A 20,227-nucleotide genomic window follows, 5' to 3' on the forward strand; every position below is an offset into this window, starting at 1 on the left:
GAGGATAATTGCTTTACAATGTTGTGTCGGTTTCTGCTGTACAACAGTGTCACTTTGGGAGACCTTGTTTCTTAAGCCATTTGTGCTCTACCTGCCTGAACAACACACAAGCCTCATTGGCATGACCACTTGGGGTTCCCCAGGCCTGGACCTGGTCTGCCTTCCTCACCTGCTCTCCCACTGCCAGATTTCCTCTTTCATCTTTCCCAGGAATGCCTCAACAAAAGATGGTCAATTAAATGGAAGAATGAATGAACTTCTGTCCCTATCCACCTCTGGTATACTCTCTTCAAGATGGAGCCAAGCATGCATATATATGGAATCCAGGAAGATGGTACCGATGAACCTATTCACAGGACAGCAACGGAGATGCAGATATAGATAGCCAACTTATGGACCAGGGTTGGGGAGATGAAAGAAAGGGTGAGATCAATGGAGAGAGTAGCATGGAAGTATATACACTATCATATGTAAAATAGATAGCCAGAGGAAACTTGCCGTATGACTCAGGAATCTCAAACCAGGGCTCTGTAACAACCAGAGGGGTGGGAAAGGTGGGAGGTGAGAGGAAGGTCCAAGAGGGAAGGGATATAAATACACCCATGGCTAATTCACATTGATGTATGGCAGAAATCAAACCAATATTGTAAAACAACCATCAATCAACTAAAAAAAAAAAAAAAATATATATATATATATATATATATATATATATATATTTTTTTTAAGATGTAACCAAGCACTTGTTGAAGTGAATTGAATAAGGGACTGACTATCCCTCAGAATTCATTGTCCATATTCAATCAATAGGGATCCACACTCTGCACACACACTCACATATATGTGTGGAGTCCCACATATATACACACACATCTTCAGTTGATGATACCATTTCCCTAATGCAGACAAATTTTGATTGGGGTAATAATAATCATACCTAACATGAATCACTACCTCATACTGGATACTTTCCTAAGCAGTTAGCATATCTTAGCTCAGCTTATCCTCAGAAAAACTTGATGAGATTGATTATATTATTATCAATGGCTGCCAAAAGGAGAAACCAAGGCCCAATGCAGTTAAGGAAAGTATCTTGCCCCAGCCCTATAGCCTGCGAGCGGTGGGGCTGCGACTCTGACACACCACTGTCTGCTTCTCACTACTAGGCTCTATTGCCTGTTGGTCTGGATGACTGGCTCAGTGTCTGCTTTCCTGCCATCCCAACAGGCCACCAGCCCAGCAAAAACCCTCCACACTTGTGTGTGTACCGCTTACGGAGATCATCACACAGCAGGAGCCGAGCTAACGTCTCACGCACTTCTGCTGAGTTGCTCAGAGTCTATTAAACTGGAAGTTTCTCAGAAGACCAGAAATGTGGTCAAGCACCCAATTTCCGGGCTTCTAGTGCATTTACCAAACTGATAACATTCATTTTAATCTCTTGTTGAAACAAACCACACCTGCAGAGGACAATTTTTGTCTCTAAATCCATCGTTGTATACATTTCACAGTGCAGTTTCCTCTGGTGCATGCTACAGTTAGGAAAAGTAAAGGTTGTGGGTGAGCCAGCACTAACCTGGGGCAGCTTCTCTGACAATGCCAAATTTGCAAGGTTTCCTTTCTGCACTGCATGCCTGTGGCTTCTGTTGAAGAATCACCCCCATTGCAATGCCAGAAGGCATGCTACAGAGAATCTGCCCAACTCCCTCGGGCCTCATATGAAGAAAGCAGGTTCAGAAAGATAGAATGATTCCCTTAGTGAGTCTGGGGTAAGGAAAGCATTAGAACCCAGCCTCCTCAGTTGCAGCCTTGGCTCTTTCCAGCGAACTACTCTGTGTGACTTTGCAGAAATGTTTAGATAAGGTTTGCCTCAGTGGCTGGAGCTGCATTGCAAAGTGGACGTGTCATCTCTTATTCTTAGTAAAATGACTTTTGTTAGAACACATTTCACAATTTTATATTTCACACTCTTGTAACCCAGCTAACTGTGTCCCAGTCACCAGCTAACTGCTGCTACATGCTTGCTCCATCACTGCAGGTTTTGCAATGAACACAATTAGCTGCTTCTCAAGTCTTGACCATTTTTAGTACATTTGCTTGTCTCTCTTTTACTTTTTTGTTAGTTTCCTTTATTTTGACACCTTTACTCACATAGACCATTGAATCTGAGTGAACAAAAATGCTAATTGAAATGCGTGCCATCTGTGGCGGCTGAATTTGAAGACGTGTTTCAATTTCTGTAATGGTATACTTGCAACATTCTCTCTTCGTTTGCAAAATCACCTCTTTCTGATCTTTTCCTGGGTCTTTTTGGAAATCAATGCTTTGAAACATATTCAGACCATCAGCTGCTTTTGTCTGGGGAAATCATATAATCACTGTAGAGATCTAATTTCTTTCTTAGCTTGAGCAAGCACCATTTAATAGGACACATTTCAACTTACCATAAAGACTGTACTTCCATGGTGAGTGTTATTTGACCATCTTCTGTTACTCAATTTCCCACAAAAACTAGCTTTTGAAGAATAAGGCCAAGTATACTAATGGAACCATGTGGCAGAAGCAGGGGGACTGAGCAGCTGAGGCTGGAAGAGAGAGTGGAAATTTTGAACACTCACAATATCTGGGTTGTGGCTGGGCCAGGTAGGGAGCAACAGAAAAGAGGGGGTGGAAAGTTGGTAGAGGAAAGAATCCAAAGGAGTAATGAGGATTTGACGATTGAGTAAAGGTCAAGGGAAAAAATAAGGATGAATCAAATAAATCAAGAGAAAAAATGCAAAAAGAAAAAAAAGCAGAAAGAATAAAGGTCAACAACAGTGGATGAATGGAAAGGGAAGGAGCAGAGCAAGGCTAAGGACTGGAAATAACATGAAGTGTAGAAATAAAACAAAGTACACGAGGGAAATTAAAAAAAAATGCCATTCCAGGAAGTTTCTGCCTGAATACTCAATGACTCATTAGGTCAAAACATCAGCATAAATTGCATACTGATGGGTGTGGGCAGGGCTCCTGTGGGTGACCAGCATTGACCATTGCTTCCACCCTATCTCACATTTTAAAGCCTCAATGCAAAAGCAAAACAAAACTATAACCTATGGATTCCTAGAAATTGTTTCACCTTCTGTCCATAAAGTTTAATGAAAGGACACAAGAGACTTAAAAAAACACAGTGCAGTGGAAGGACAAGGGTTCCGGACACAAAATGCTGGCTGTGGGGCCCTGAGGTCCCCAAAGGATTTTTAGTTATGGAAAGTTTTCTGCAAAGAAAGCCAGAAGCCAATATCTAGAACACATAAGGTGGAGCTGTCCCATCTGGATCGCTGGGTAGGGTGCCTGTCTTTCAGCTTCCAAAGCTCCTTTTCCCTGGGGCATCTCTTCAGAACTCCTCCGTCAGAGGGGAGAACATGCAGCCCCTATTTCCTTTAGATGGGGCATTTTCTTTTTCTCTGCCATGGTCCACACACAGGAAACCTGAATTCTCATTAGATAGCCCAGTTTGCAGCTGCTATCCCTGTGTGAAGTGTCCCCAGGTAAAAACTTCTCAATACATATGTCCTGTTAAGTATGTTCTCCCTCAAAACACATGCTATTGTAGGGTGCTTCCCATTTCAGGAAGAAAAGGTCACATTCTTAGTCATTCCCCTCTGCTGTTATATTTGCTCAGTCAGAAAGCATGTTTGTAGTATAAGCAGATGAGGCTGGTTCATTGTCTTCTGCCAGAAGTTCTCATCACAGTCCTGACCTTCTCTTCCCTCATTCCTCCCCAGCACTGAAAGGAACTGAGGGTAAGGAAGTTTTGACTTCACTGCTTCAATCAGACCCCTCTTCCTCCTCTTCTCAAGGACCTGGTAGCAAGCCTGTTCTACACTCTGGCTCATGCTGACTTTCTGGAAGCTTCCCCAACCTGAGCAATTTGTTTCCAATGTTTCAGTTTGTATGCTCCATTTACTCCTGTTAATCTGCAAGTGCTTGCCTAGTCTGTGAATGTTCTAGGGTATAACATTGGACACATCACCTCTTGAGTCATGGGGACAGATCCTTCATTATATTCTTTAGTGGTTTCTTAATCACCAGGAGGAGCTAAAGAGTTATTTTCTAAGCTAGTATCACAGACATCTTTTATGCTTCATATGATTTCCAGGTAAGATGGCAATTAAAAATGATGCAGGCACAATCTCAAATATACTCAGGTAATTAGAGGAACAAAAGTTTTCAAAATTCAGCATAAAGAACCAGTTACCAGATTCAGAGAATTCCTCCTCTATCACCAATTGGGATGACTCCAAGCATTTCCCCTACCTTTCTTGAATTTCTAATCTGTTTTTCTATAAGGCTACTTACTACCCATCCTGGGCATCCCTGGTGGCTCAGACAGGAAAGAATCCACCTGCAAGGCAGGAGACCTGGGTTCGATTCCTGGGTGGGGAATATCCCATGGAGAAGGGAAAGGCTCCCCACTCCAGTATTCTTGCCTGGAGAATTCCATGGACAGAGGAGCCTGGTGGGTTACAGCCCATGCAGAAGTAAAGTCAGACACGACTGAGCAACTAACACTACACTACCCATTCTAGGACAGCTTTGGAATTCTGCAAAGCTATTTAAAAAACAGAACAATGTGGACATGTTTATCGGTTGGGGTTGGGGTGATATGCTCTTAGTGTCTCTGGACTTCTAGGGACTAGATGCATTTATAACCCTGAAAAAGGTAACTGACGTGCATATGGTTTTAATTTCATCTAAGAGAGATTTTCAAAGCTACAATGGGCATTATGAGAATTTGGAAAAAAAGAAATGTATTAGTAAAAGTGAAAGAAGTGGAAAATACAAACTAAAATCAGGATTCATTTTCATCATGGGAGTCAACTCTTTGAAATAGATGTCTAATATAGGTAGCTGACTCAAAAGCCACACACAGATGTGCTTCTCGAATTGGTGAGCATCTGGAAAGGTGAATTTGGGGAAGATGCTAAAACCCCTACCGCATGTCTGCGTTGACAGGGCCCTGTTGGTAAGTCTACACTTGATCAGATGAATTGTGAACATGTGTGTGTTCTGAACCACAATATTGCCCTTGGAGAATAGTTTGAAATGTAAAGCCTTCCGAAAACCTAACTGCTATGTAATAAGCATGTTTAAGCATCAGTCTTCGGGTACTTATAATTTTGTAATATGAGAATGGGGAAGACAGAAAACAGACAAGCAGCAAGCAGAATTTCTATTGACGATGGAGGTCGGTGATGGTAACCGGAGGAAGAGGGGTGTTCACTCTACTCTTTGGTGTTTAGTTTGGATTTTAATTTTTCTAAAAAGTGAGTTTTTATCATAGGAAAAAATAAGTGGGCACTCGTGAAAGGCATTTAGCCCAACTCCCACATAGTCCAAGCAGACCAGGAGACCCTTCTGCACCTGCCACATTCTCTGTTTGGGCAAGTCTGTGCATCACCATCAGGAATATGGCTCCCTTCGCAAAGGCAGGCACTGCTGCTCTATGTGTAAATGAGCCCTGTGTATGTCACGTGCCTTTTCAGTCTGTAGCTCCATGACTTAACTCGTTGCGAGGTGCCCTTTCTCCTATCACTTTATGTCTCTTACGTAGCCAGAGAATTTGGGGGAAAAGCCAACCACAACCACTTAGAGGCAGAAAGCCAGACTTGCTCCTAGCTTCAAGATCAAGGAGACCATGAACGGCCGTCTCAAGCCCCAGCAGCAAACGCCAGCGGGCGTATCAGCTGGGCGCACGGGGCCCGGGAAACCGCATCCCGGGCAGCCACTCTCGGCGTGGCCAGGGGGATTGGGGGAGTGGCAGATGGACCTCCGCCAGCTTGGTTTCCCAGTCATATTATGGAAAAACTTCGCAGCCGTCATCTTCGTCCTAATTGTGTAGTGAACGACATTTATTCGTGCGTTGCGCTTCCCCACCTAGCCAACCCCTCGCTCCCGGCCGTCGCGCTCTCAGTGGAGACGCGCGCGGAGCATTGTAACCGCTGCCTACGCAGCAACCCTGGGCTCTGATCCGCTGCCTGGCCCTCTCCCCTCCGCGGCCCGCCCGGAGTCCTGGCCGTTCGCCAGCGCCCCCCGCCTTCCCTCTCGCCCACCTCCAGGAGGAGGGGTCCTCCAGGAGTGTGCGCGGAGGAGGCGGCGGAGGTCCCTGCCACGCCCCGGCCGAAGAGGCCTGCGGCTCTCAGCCCCGGTACTCGGTCAGCAACAGGTAGCTAGGCCGGCGTGCGGGGAAACAAAACGCGCCTCGGCGAGCGAGCAAGGGTCGCTGGGCTCAGGGAGGCACCTCGGTGACCGAGAGGGTGAAGACAGCGGTGAGGGGAACCGGACGGCGAGGCGGAGGTCTCCGGCCCCTTCCCAGGCTCGCCCCAACCGAGACGGCCTCGCCGGCCGTTGCGCAACCCTGGAGCAGGGCGCGGGGCGCGGAGCGCTGGTCCTCCCGGTACTCAAGCGACGGTGGTGACCACGGCCGGGAAGGGACGCGGACCGGGCGCTGGTGGCGCTGCCGGCGCTGCCGGGAGGAGGAGTGGGCGGGGCGGAGTGGGGCGGGGCATCGGAGAGCCCGCCCCCGCCGTCTGCGGCCATTGGCGGCGGGCTGGGGGCGGGTGCGGGCGCGGCGATTGGGGCTGGGGCCGCCCGTCACGGCGGGGCTGGCGGGTGGCGACGTAGCGCCGCGCTCGGAACTGACCTACTAACACACATCTCCCGGCGCGGCCACGGCGCCCGCGGACCAGGCGCGCCGCCTGCCTCCCGCGCCGCGCCCTCACCGCCGCCTGCCGCCCCGGAGGCCAGGCCGAACCCCGGTCTCCGAACGCCGTCGGCTCGGCTCCTGGCCCCCGTTCTTTCTTCCCGCCGCCCCGACTCGCCAGCCGGAGAGCAGGATCACGGTAAGCGCTCCGCCCACCGCTGGCCGGGGCCCGGCGCCCGGCTCCCCGCGGGCTCCTGAGGCGCGCGGCCGGCGGGCGCTGGGCGCGGGGCGGGCTGTGCGTGGGGCCCGGCTGTGCGCGGGGCTGGCCCGCGGCTGCGAGTGTGCGCGGGGCATTCATTACATAAACTTTTGCTGCCTTGTCAGGAGGGGACTCGCCACCTTAAGGTGGCTGCTTTGATTGCAGCACCCTCGCTCCGGCACGTAGTCCGGGCTGGCTTGCGCTCCCCCCGCTGCTGTTGCATAATGTCTCCTGATTTCAGGAAAATTGATGTTTTGGTAGAGAAGAGCGCCGGGGAGGCTGAGCCATCTCGTGGGGAAGGGCTGCGCTCTCTCCTTTCTGGTCCCTTCAGTGGGACTGGCAGCGGAGGAGAGGAAGGGGACTGAGTAGTGGGGAATAGTCTGGATTTTCTCGTTGAGAAAGAGCGTCGGTAGCGTGAACGGTGACGGCATTCAGAGAATGCCTGCGCTGCGTTTGTTTGTGTCCGGGGCTGAGTCTGCACAGACGTTTTCCACCCTGTTTGTCGTCAGCGTGTTTTACCAGCGCTCGGGGAGGTTGTGGGATTTGTCCTTGCATACATTGCATAATCTGCCCACGGTGAAATACTGGCAAGGATTAAGGGTTAATGTGGGAATGTGCGCGTACGTGGGCAATGATTTGGTAATTGTAGCGCAGCGTTGGATATTAGATCATTATTTGCCTGTATATTACGTCCCAAACGAAAAGGATGTCTTTTTTTTTTTTTTTTTAACACTCCTACAAAATAGAAAAGGAAGAATTCCTCGGGTTGCATTCTGATTTTGGATACTACCCGAGCTCGTCCCTTTGGTGTTCTGAACTATTCTTTTTAAATCTGGGACAAACCATTGTGACGTTCACCTCCCCACCTTCCTAATTTTAATGCATTCCGTTCGATCAGCCCTTTTTTTCACCTTATTGTCATTGCTTTTTCAGACACGACAAGACAGCACATAATAGTTTCCTGGAAATGTTGCATTATGTAACTGACGAATTTGCTGGCAGTGAGCATAGGAAGAGGGAGCTAATTACGTGATTTTATAATCTTGCTACAAAGAAAGTAGGACAATCCCAGCCTTTAAAAATGTCACTGTAACAGTTTTTTAAAAGGATATTTTAAACAAGCAAGTAGACAACTGGGTAAGCATTGAGTTTGCTCATGTTGCCGAATGTGCGTCTTTTGCCCTTAATGAAATGTGCGTTCTTCTAAATTTAGCCCTAACTATCGCATTTTAACAATTGTGGCCTCACAGAGCTATTTCTGGTGTTTTCTCCAGGGCTGTGTGCAAATACAAGTTCAAGGCCATTTGCTGTAGTTTTAACTCCACGCCTTCCGAGAGACCTTTGATAAGATTGTATTTTTAGGAAGGCATTTCGCAGAGCCCGGTGATTTGCTGGATGCTGACTCCCATTTATCTTTTTAAAGGACACTTTAGGAAAGTGCTGTTCCCTGAGAACAGCAGGGGATGACCGAGTGTCATCTTTTGGTCTTGGCTTTTGTAAATAACAGCGAATGAGGCCACAGTATTATTTCACTTTTTTTTTTCGTCCAGACCAGATATGATTTATGGGAAACAGATATAGGTTAGTAGATTGTATTTTTTAACGGATGTCCCAGTTTTATTCATGTGAGAATTATGTGACTATGTGATATACTCAGATTTTAAATTTATTCCTGGACTCTTATGTAGTGTGTGTGTGAATATATGTGTACGATGGCGTGTATATGTCAGATTGTTTCCCCCTAATGTAATAGTAAAATAATTAAAGAGCAGGGTTGTGGAGGGTTTTTCAGGGGCGGGGAGCGGGCAGAGAAGGGGACAAAGATTACAGAGATTCACCTCTGGAACAAATTTATTGCCCCAAGTAATTGAAGTCGCTTTCCTAGAAGCTAATATTGCTCCAGGGCCCCACTGTCAGACCCCCGACCTACTCAGGAGCTCGGGTTGGGAGCCCTGGGCCTGAAGGGGCCGCGTAGCGCCACCTTCCGATCGCGACCTTAGGGGTGCTCCCTTCCTCCCAGCGCGTTCCTCCCAATTGCGGCCCCTTCGGGTCTGGGGGTGGGGGGGGGGTGTGGGGGTGGCGGGCGCGGACCTCGGTCAACGGCAGGGAGCGCCCTTGGGCGGCGCTTGGACCGGGGCTGCAAGGCGGCCTGCGCTCCTCCTCCTCGCCCCCTCCCCACATTCCTTTGTTCTGGCGCGGGGGTCTAGGCTGCACCGAGGCCCCGCTGCGCCGCCCACCCGGCGGGGGCGGGCCCGGGGGGGGCGTGGCGCGGGGGACGGGCGGGGGCCGCCGAGGGACCGTCCGCTGCCGGGGAGTGCAGTGCTCCCTAGGTTCGCTTGCGCGGAAAGAGGGAAAGGGGAAGGGAGGAGGGAGAGAAAAGAGGGCAGCTGGAGCTGGGGGAGCGGAGCCGGGCGAGCTGGAGGGACCCAGGGCGAGGCTGCTCCGCGCGGAGAGGGCTGCCCGGCCCCCTGAGCGCTTCAGCGCCGCGGCCCGGGCTGCTCCAGGGGCCTGCCTTCTTGCTCTTTTTGCGCGCTGAGCCCCTGAGCACCACCGACACCTTTGTTCGAGAAAGCGTCATTGTGTGTCCGAGAGGAGCGCTTCCGATTCTTGTAAAATGAAAAAGACCTAAGAAAACCACCAAATGTCAACAGACCACAAAAATTGGGGGTGGGGGGTGGGGGTCGCTTCAGTATTGATAATGACAAGGAGGACCCCAACTTGACTGTCGAGTCACATATATATATATATATATATATATATATATATATATAGTGTGTCGGTATATATATATTTTGCACATTAGTTATGTGGCTAGAGTAGAGAGAACTGGAATCCCCCCGAGTTAAGTATTTTAAAAAATCACAGCACTTGTGTGGATGGGATACCGCTGTCCTGCTGAGTAAGACTACGGTACTTTCATCCTGGCAAGTAAGTCTTCTGAGACTGTGCTCATGCAATAAATCGCGGTAAATTCAGGGCAGCGTCACAGTTCTCTAAAAGCCATCAGCGAAAAGTGTATTGTTTAAAAAGTTGGCTTCTATGGGATCAAATCCTACACCCCCGTCCCTAATGGTTTTTCTTGAGTTTCAGGCAGGTCAGTAGCTAGGAAACAGTGAAGTGCTACCTAGGAATACAGGCTCTGGGCTGAGAAGAGCTGGGTCCCAGGCCCCAGTCTTGGGCACTGCCCTGATAGGCCTCCGAGGTAAACTGAGGGAATAAAACCTGTTTATTTAGCTGGAGAGTTGTGGGGAGCTCAGTAAATGCTTCCTGTCTAAGTGACTTAAGTGACCAGGAAGCAGATATATGTGTGTGTGTGTATTTTAATATTCATCTTTATTTTTCACTAAGTCTCTGTGCAATAAGGGTTGAAGTTTGAACTAAGCCTAAAGTTAAAGATTCTTCTTGAAATACTGTGCTTTTGTTGTTGTTGTTGTTGTTGTTCTAGTAATGATTAATTTTTCTCTCAAAACTATTTGGTATTTCATTTAATGGTAATTTTAGTTTGAAGGAAATTCTTGACAGGATTGCAGAACCTCATACTTCCCAAGTCATTGGGTTAATGTTTGGGGGAACTGTTTAAAGGAGAGAGAGGTGAGTTGATGGTAGCATTAATGGTGTAAAAAGGGCCAAACAGCTGTCTTTTTCCAGTTCCCTTGACTTCTTTTGATGGTTTTCCTGGGCCTGGATAATCTCTGGATCTAAAATTCCAGTCTGAGATCACAGGCTGGTTAGACCTCACAGATGAGCTATCCTGGGAGGGAGTGTGTGCATCCTTTATGGTTAAAACCCTAGGATATGCCCCATGAAACTGTCAGTGGTTGACCGATTAACGTAGAATTAAATTTCATTTGGTTTAGCCTTGTAACATAGAACAATGCTTCACTAAGAATTGTAAGAGGCAAAAATTAGGCCTGGAACTAGTCATAATCGTTGCCTTGATGCTGCTTATTCTTCAGAAATGAGATGATAAGCTAGTATTTACTAAACATGGACCCTGCCTGTGCCAGGCACTGTGTTGACTGTTCTATTATCATCCCCAGTTTAGACTTAAGAAAGTGGACCTTAGGAGAAATTGATTAGCAGTCCAGGCCAGGAACCTGAAAAATGGGTTTGCGGGGGAGGCGAGGGCGGGGGGCCTCTGTCTCTTCCCTGAGTATGAGTGCAAGCTCACTGGAGTTTTTGAAACCATTTCCTTTTCTGTGTTAAAGACTTATCTTTGCTAAGTGCAATTATAACATCACTGTGATGCAACAACCTGAAAATTAAAACCCTTTGTTTGGGCCCTTTCCCATGTTGAGCAATATGCTTGACTCACCAGCTGAGTGGATATTTCTAGTTGACCTTGCTTTGGTCCATAGAGTCAGTTCCGAGACGTGAATGTGATTGCAGCATAGAATGGAAAAGGTACAGTCATATTGCCGAGGCTTTATTTTTACCCAAGTAAAATCACACATACTTCATTATTTCCATTGTAATCCAGATGGCATTGATGCTGTTCAGAGTTGTTTATTTTTAATTTGTATTAAGGAATGAGAGCACACTTGGGATTCAATTCAAAATATGACAGAAACAATGTAATTGAAGTTTCCTTTAATATTCATTTCTTGTTTTTGTAAGGTATGCCTGTATTTCACAGGGTTAACACATTGTTTGATATCCTGTTATTTTTCTAAATTACATTTGAGTTGATTTTTATCCAGATTGGACTTGTGTGAGAATGTCGAAAGACATTGACCTTTGATCACAGACATTACATAAGAGCTTTTCAGTTTCAAAATGAAGTTATATTACCACCACCCCAATTATCTCTCAAATTTCATTACAAATAACTTTCTTGTAGTTAAAAAAACACTGTTTCTCATATGGTTTTAATTAGAGTATGCTAGCTTGTTTTTATGATAAGAAAGTTTAGTAGAGATTTACTAGATACCTTTCGTAATAATCTGTGCTTTGAGCATTCATTTTCCTTGGAAGCAGAATGGTGTTTATAAGCCTTTTAGTTCTCAGAACATGGTGTCTTTTATTAATTAACTTTCTAGGGATCTAAAACTGGAATTAAGTAGCCTTCAAATAAACACTAAAAATAAACATTTAAAATAATCTGTTCTGCTCATGAGGCACATAGCAAATGACATGTGTAATCGTCTGTTCACTGGGAAAGAAAGTGAACAAGAAATTAAAAAGTCAAGCTTAGGAAAACTGGAATGACTTCTCAGTTTAATTAGGAACATTCAAAACCTTGCCCTTTCATACCCTTTTCTCACCCAGCCCCGCACGCGCCTTGTTTTCCCCATCATTGCCACATGTTGCATGTATTCTGGCATTACTTACCTGTTGCAGAAATTTCCTATAACTGGGTTACTTCATGATTATTGGTGTCCCTTAGGATTTCAGATTAGTTGCTAGTTAATGAGAAGTTATCTTTTTGAAAGTTTCAAGAAAGCAGATGGTCCCCATTTTGAAGTGACTGCACATGTTTTTGTTGCTGTTAATGTATTAGTATTTCATCACCCCCACCCTTCTAGTTCCTCTCCCTCAAGCCTTGAAGTTGTTTGGTTGTGTTAGCATCTATGCATTTACCCCCAGTAGTCTTCAGAATATTTCCATTAAGAGCTCGGTTACAAATAGTGGACTCTTTTTATTAAAAAAAAAAAAAAAAAAAAGTCAGGTTATACTATACTATTTCGTATTTCAGTCCCGTAAATTATATCAGTGCAATAGTAAAATGCAATGTTGTCATTGTACTTATTAAGTTTAAATCTAATTTTCAAGTAGCCCTTTGTTGAAGATGAGAGAGCAAGGAATTTGAAGTATTTTCATTTATCATAAACTTTCTCTGGTTTTGACACATTCATTTACAGAAGTACCTGAATAGAAAATGTTGGTCAGTTTGTTGCTATTATAGGATAGATTTTGGCAGAGTGTGAGAATCTGTTTGTGTGTGTATTCATATCTTGATCAAGTATACATTTCTCTCTGACTTCAGGGTTGAAGTCTATGTTACTAGAGACAGAATTATATTATTAATGGGAGGCATTTATGAGGGTTAACATAGTTTTCTTAATTGAAAAAAACATTTTATTTTTCAGCCTGATTAGAAGATCCTCGTGTAACTTCAGTGTTTCCTTAGTTTTTTCATCCCTCACCCCCAGATTTTATTTTCATCCAGGAAAAGAAAGTAAAGCGTTTTATTGAAACAATCACGTCATGGATTTTACCCACAGGAAGAAAATGTAGGTTAATATTTGCTAGTATTACTAGTTTAAAGAACTGTGAATTGATTCATTAACTTTATCTTTTTTCACTAAAATGGCACTTATCTCAAGACTAAGCCGTTGTCTTCCTAGTGGAGAGATGTAGTTTAACATAAAAGTTTTTTTTCTTTAATGGTATCTATACTATATCTCTGAGAGTGTAAATAGTACATTCAGAGAGTAGAGGAAAAGTGAGGTAATTCTGTCAAAATATTTCCAAATCATTGGGCATACCAAATAGTATTTCATCTTGTATTGACAGAATGTTAAAATCAGAGTATAGAGTAGAAGCAATTTGCAGTCTCTTTAAAGAGATAATAAAATTTTTTCATAGTAGGTTTTAATGTCTAAGCTGTTAGTCAGATTTTAGATGCTTGAAACAAAATGTTTCTTTTCTTGTTTTGAAATAAGTTTAAATTGTCCACTAGTATTTCCCTGAGAGATGTGTTGGAGGCCAGGGAAGATAAAGGTCTGTTACTGTAAACATAAGTCATAATGTCCCTCCTCAAAAAGAAGCTAGGGCTAGAATTTGTGTTGTAAAGCTTTATTTGTTTAGAGAATTTTCTAAACCAAATTTAATCTTAATTAAAAACAATATTTAGGTCATCTGACTTAAGTAGAATTTTAAATGTGGGCTTACGAAACAACTCCTGGCTACAGAAATCTTGTGATGTACTATGAAAAAGCATTAATTAGCAATGGCACGTCCGTGTTAGGTGTGGGAAAATATGTCATTGGCATGTGATGACTCCTGCTCTTAATTTCTCTTTTTATTTGTGTTTTTAAGAAGCAGCCATATTATCTAATGGGTGTAATGAAACCGATCTGCTGAACACACCAGCATCATAGAATTGGCATTTAATGTCAGTTACTCACCAGAAAGGAAACTAGCGGTGACTGATAGAACATAGCGTTAGTGGTGATCTGAAAACTTGAGGCAGAGGTGAAATGACTGTTAAATTAATCATACGGGAAAACACTGGAATCTGAAATAAAGGTATTAGTTGAACATAAATACTGATGTTTTTAGAAAGCACTGCAATCCACCTTTGCATGCTCTTTAAACTTCTTGTTGAGGCACAGATAGATCTCTCCCCTCAACATCTCTGCCTTCTAGTGCTGCATGATCTTGGGGAAGTCGCTCAGTCTTCTTTGCTTTACCTGTACCCTATCCCCATGTTGAAAATTGATATATTTTGGGTTTGTGGGGAAAAAACATCGCAGATGACAATGCCAACAGCTGTGACTTTTCTTCTCATTTATTTTAGCATATAGGACTGCCAGGAGATTAAAATTTTAGAGAGAGATGAAAATTTAGAATGCTTTCTCAATTCACTAAATAATCACAGGATATAAAACAACTCTGAGGAAGATGGAGAAAAGTTCCAGATGGTACTTTTGTTGTCTGAAAGAAGTTCTGGCAACATCTAATAGTGCTTTGCTGCCCCCAAAGCACTTAGTAAATGGGTATATATTACACAGAAATGAGAAGAACAGAACTGAGAATCTTAGCTCTTCCACCTAACTAGCTGTGTGACACTGGGCAAGTTGCTTAACTTCTCCCAGCCTTAGTTTTCTCATCTGAAAGTGGTTATTATTATGAGGGCAGTGAAATAATGACAGGCCAGGCTCAGGGTGCCTGTTGCATAGTCAGTATTGAGTAAATGGCGCCTGTAATGATTGTTTTTATTGTCACCATACCAAGAAAAAATCCACGTGGCTAGAAACAACATGATACGTACACTGACTCCCCATGTTGGCAACGTTCCTGCCACACCCGTGTGTGAGTACAGTGCTCATCTGTATTCATGAGCCTGCCTCTCACCAAAGATTAAGGGGTCCCTTGATTCTTGGGAGTTTGATTCTTCTTTCCGTCTTTATCTGCCCCAAGTCTGGCTCAGTGCCAGATATACAGTAGGTGCTCCATATCTGTTGCATAAGACAAGTAATGAATAAGAGACGTTCTCTCTTAATAAGTGAAACAAACTTTTTTATAATTTATGTAATAATATCAAATTTAAAAGAATGTATCAGCAAGTTTTTGTTACAAAGCTCTCTTACGTAAGGCAAATAAGTGTCAGTCAAATGACGAGCACCTAAGAGGTTCAGTTTGTTGCTAGGATACAAATATATTAATTTGCTCCCTGAACTAATCGGTATTCTAGTTGGGCATACAAAACAAACATGTAGGAAGATAAACATTGTACAAAATCAGCACCTCTCTCTATAGTATCTTGAACTGCTAATAAATTCTTTTCAATACAGCAAAGTTATTTGATAAATAATATTATAGAAAATACCCTTATGTAGTATGTGGTGATTTGCTGGTGGAATCATAGAGGCAGTTATTATGTGCAGATGAGGGAAGAATCCAGATTCTAGTATACCTAGTGAAATTGAAATTGGAAGAAGATTAACTGAAAAGAAATGAGATTTTTCTGCAGGTTTTGAACATACCAAACAAAGTTATAGAGATGAAAAAGTGGACATACAGTGCTTAGACACATAGAAGTGGGTTAAGAGATTTTAGAATAAGTGAGATATTTTTGTTAAACAGAAGTAGGATTATTTTCTCTATGTGGTGTGGCAAGGGCTGCCTGCCTGCCCTCACTCACACTAGACTCAGCGTGATTCTTTGGAACAAGAGATTGAAATCAGAGTCTCAACTCACTCAACATAGGTTTGAAATGATGAAATGGATATGAAATGATGAAAGAACAAAAAGTTTAGAAAGAGTAATACAGACAGAATGGTGGGGCATTTCAAAAGCATAACTGTAACAATTCATAGGTTAGATGAAATGTAGAAGGAATTTAATTTTTTTCCAAGGAAAGGATAAATTTAAAAATGCATGGAAGAGAAAGATTGTCAAGTGAAAAAAAATACTTAGAATCATAGTGTACAAGAAAATAAATAGTAGTACCTGGGGATACAGTGGAGATTTGAAATGCATCTTGGAAAATTTCAATATAGTTATCTTCCTGGAGTTGGAATTTTTACTCTTGCTTCAGCATTGATTTGATTTTAGTGGGGAGGACTTAACAGATTTAAGAAATACAAATTATTGACAGAAGAAAATAATCCATTCAGTATGTAGAAGGAAAAGGAGTTTTCATGTCAGACCAAGAAATGTTAAGTGCAAATATAGGAAGTAGTGTTGTTTACTAAGTGATAACTAGGAAGCTCCCTTTCTCACACCATCACTGCCTGCTGTGGCAGACTTGTTGCCTTCATTTCCCACTAAAAGATACTATCAAAGACAAACAGAAGCTCAGTATTCATAACCATTAAGTTTTGCTGAATTGCAACTCACTGTTTGCATTGGCTCAGTCTGATGGACGAAAATGTGGCATTAAACCTTATCCTTGATGATCCTGAAATGATTACATCATTCCTTCTATTCCTTCTTGAAAAGACACAAGAAGCTGGCAGGCTTTACCAACTGATAAAATTAAACTTCATTAGTCAATATAAAACTATGCACAGGAAAGAAAGAGGGACATGAAAACATTAAATCTTTCTAACGGGGCAGGAGAGAGTGCTGTGCACAGATAGTGCTGGGTAAACAGTCGTTTTACCATATCTCCTTCATGAACGTATAACCTGCTGGAAAACGAGGCAGAGAAACCCTGTCCAGAAACACAGATCCGAAACCACCATGGAAAGATTGTTATTGGAGCCTAATAGGGATTTATCATCTCCTGTCCGGCCAAATTCAGATTATAAATTTGTCATCAGTGGAAAAGGAAGCTAGTTGATAGTCCTGTTTTCGAGTTCTTATATCTTGTTTGAAACTAATTCGTAAAATGGAAAGAAATTCTTTCCATAATTAAATGCTCTCAGTTTAAAATAATTTTAAGTTTCAAGAAGGCACTGTACTTAAAAAAAAAAATCCCTTTGAATAGTAACCATTTGGTTTAGGCTGAAACTACTATATCAGTGAAATCTATTATGACAGAATTATCGGGATCAAAAAAGGCATTGTAGATGCTACAACTTTAAGTGAATGTTTGATAAATGAATTTGAGGGAACCAGGGGGGAGTAAAGCATTTTCTCATAGCACAAATGTGTCAAAGAGACAGCTTTATTGAGAAGAGTCCTTTTCAGGTGTGCTGAGTCACTTGGCAGAATGACCGTGACATAAACCACATAAGAATTAAACAACTACAACTCAGTTGTTTGTGTGACTTTTATTTTTGTTTCTGTGGAAATAAAAATCTAGCTCCATTTCTGTTTTCCATATAATTACAGAATCTGTCTACTGACATTAAAAGGTTTTCTTGGAAAAGTTCCTTTTATGAGGTGAACTGGTTTGCTTGGCAGTCATATAAATGCTATCTAAAGGTATTCAGAAGCCCCACAAGATGCAAGTACTATTTAAAAATGTACTAACCAGAGGCGATCTGTCATTTCCTTCCTGTAATGTCCTATCCCCACATGCCCCACCCCACTGTTTTTTCTCCTGAAACACAGCCGCCTTCTATTTCTCCCCAGGGCAGATCTGTTCTTTTTTCTCACTCCCCTGGACCACATAGTCCCCTGCTGACCGTTCTCAGTGGGGACTTGTCCTTTACAACTTTACAGTATAGGTATTTGGGTACTTACTTTCTTTTCAAACTTGTAAACTCTTTGAAGGACAGAACTACTGCCCCTCAATGCTTCATGTAGTTTCTTGTACACAGCTGGTAATAAATATTTACCAAATAGATAACTATTTCTCTTCGTGTATTGCAGGTCATCTAGAAGACCCCTACTTCATTCAGCGAGAAGAGCGGAAGAGATTTATTCTGGATGGTAGAACAAAAGGAAGAATATTGATGGATTTTAAACTGCAGTTTTTAAAGCACTTGAGAATACTGAGGAAGTAACTTCTCCTGCACTGCATATATACGTTAAGGTGCAGCTGATGCAGCTGAGAAAAATGCAGAGCATCAAGAAGGAGCAGGCATCTCTTGATGCTGGTACCAGTGTGGACAAGATGATGGTGCTTAATTCTGCCTTGACCGAAGTCTCCGAAGACTTGACGACAGGGGAAGAACTCCTTCTCAGTGAAGGAAGTGTGGGGAAAAACAAGTCCTCAGCATGTCGGAGGAAACGGGAATTCATTCCCGACGAGAAGAAAGATGCCATGTATTGGGAAAAGAGGCGGAAAAATAACGAAGCTGCCAAGAGGTCCCGGGAGAAACGTCGACTGAATGACCTGGTTTTGGAGAACAAACTCATTGCACTGGGAGAAGAAAATGCCACTTTAAAAGCTGAACTGCTTTCCCTAAAATTAAAGTTTGGTTTAATTAGCTCAACAGCCTACGCCCAGGAGATTCAGAAACTCAGTAATTCTACAGCTGTGTACTTTCAAGACTACCAGACTTCCAAATCCACTGTGAGCGCCTTTGTGGATGAGCATGAGCCCTCGATGGTGGCCAGCAGTTGCATTTCTGTCATCAAGCACTCTCCTCAGAGTTCTCTGTCTGATGTTTCAGAAGTATCCTCGCTAGAACATTCACAGGAGGGCCCTGTGCAGAGTGGCTGCAGAAGCCCAGAAAGCAAGTTCCAGGTCATCAAGCAAGAGCCAATGGAACTGGAGAGCTATGCCAGGGAACCCAGAGATGACCGGGGTGCCTACCGAGGGGCCGTGTATCAGAACTACATGGGGAATTCCTTTCCCGGATACTCGCACTCTCCCCCTCTGCTGCAGGTCAACCGGTCCTCCAGTAACTCTCCGAGGACATCGGAAACTGATGAAGGTGCAGTAGGAAAGTCATCCGATGGAGAAGATGAGCAGCAGGTTCCCAAGGGCCCGATCCACTCTCCCGTCGAACTTCAGCGTGTCCACGCCACAGTGGTTAAAGTTCCAGAAGTGAACTCCTCTGCCTTGCCACACAAGCTTCGGATTAAAGGCAAAGCCATGCAGATAAAAGTGGAAGCCTTCGATCATGAGTTTGAGGGCACGCAAAAACTTTCCTCTCCTGTTGACATGACGTCGAAGAGACATTTCGAACTTGAGAAGCATACCACCCCCAACCTGGTACATTCTTCTCTCACTCCCTTTTCAGTCCAAGTGACTAACATTCAAGATTGGTCTCTCAAATCTGAACACTGGCATCAAAAAGAACTTAATGGCAAAATTCAGAGTAGTTTCAAAACTGGAGTGGTGGAAGTGAAAGACAGTGGTTACAAAGTCTCTGACCCAGAGAATTTGTTTCTGAAGCAGGGGATAGCAAACTTGTCTGCAGAGGTCGTCTCACTTAAAAGACTTATAGCCACACACCAAATCTCTGCTTCAGACTCTGGGTAAAATTACTACTGAACAAGCTCTGGGCCTTTAGAGATGTCATTTGCAATAGATGAGTACGTTTTGTATTAGGCTGAATTTTCACTGGACCTGTGATGTCATTTCACTGTATAACATTCACATGTTGTCTGTTGGGTGTCTTTTTGTGCACAAATTATTATGAAGATTAGACTGTGTTATCACTCTGCCTTGTGTATAGTCAAATAGTCCATTGCAAAGGCTGTATATATTGAACATTATTTTTGTTGTTCTGTTATAAAGTGTGTAAGTTACCAGTTTCAATAAAGGATTGGTGACAAACACAGAACTTTTGCTCCATTGCACTTAGTTTTATGGGAAAGAAAGCAATTTAAATAACAAAGTGGATACTGTATTAAGATACTCTGCATTTTACTTATTTGGAAGAGTTTTCTCCCACCTGTAGTAAATGAAAGTCACTCTTTGTGATCCCATGGACTGTAGCCTAACAAGCTCCTCTGTCAATGGAATTCTCCAGGCCAGAACATTGAAGTGGGTAGCCGTTCCCTTCAGGGGATCTTCCCAACCCAGGGATCGAACCCAGGTCTTCCACACTGCAGGTGGATTCTTTACTGTCTGAGGGAAAACTAAAACATAAGTTCAACACATAATTTTCTTTTTCTAGTTTGGTCCAGGGTATGGTAAGTTTGAAAACCTTCCATAGGAGGAGAGTAGAGAAAAGGGGGTGGGGAATGCATTTTCTTGCATTTGAGCCTAG

The 20,227-nt window shown here is 43.5% G+C and overlaps 1 protein-coding gene across 3 annotated transcripts; it reads left to right on the top strand.

The window, feature by feature from the left end:
* The first annotated feature begins 6,716 nt into the window (after positions 1–6,716).
* NFIL3 (nuclear factor, interleukin 3 regulated) lies at positions 6,717–19,786 on the top strand. Of its 3 annotated transcripts, none has more exons than XM_052644683.1 (2): positions 6,717–6,884; positions 17,934–19,786. In XM_052644683.1, the coding sequence occupies exon 2, from the start codon at positions 18,106–18,108 to the stop codon at positions 19,492–19,494; it is 1,389 nt and encodes a 462-aa protein (XP_052500643.1). In that variant the 5' UTR covers positions 6,717–6,884; positions 17,934–18,105; the 3' UTR covers positions 19,495–19,786. The 3 variants fall into 3 exon arrangements, with proteins under 3 accessions (XP_052500643.1, XP_052500644.1, XP_052500645.1); XM_052644684.1 differs by lacking the exon at positions 6,717–6,884 and adding an exon at positions 8,420–8,525; XM_052644685.1 differs by lacking the exon at positions 6,717–6,884 and adding an exon at positions 9,854–9,872.
* The last annotated feature ends 441 nt before the right edge of the window (positions 19,787–20,227 follow it).

The sequence above is a fragment of the Budorcas taxicolor genome, chromosome 8 (assembly GCF_023091745.1).
Source record: "Budorcas taxicolor isolate Tak-1 chromosome 8, Takin1.1, whole genome shotgun sequence".
NCBI lineage: Eukaryota > Metazoa > Chordata > Mammalia > Artiodactyla > Bovidae > Budorcas > Budorcas taxicolor.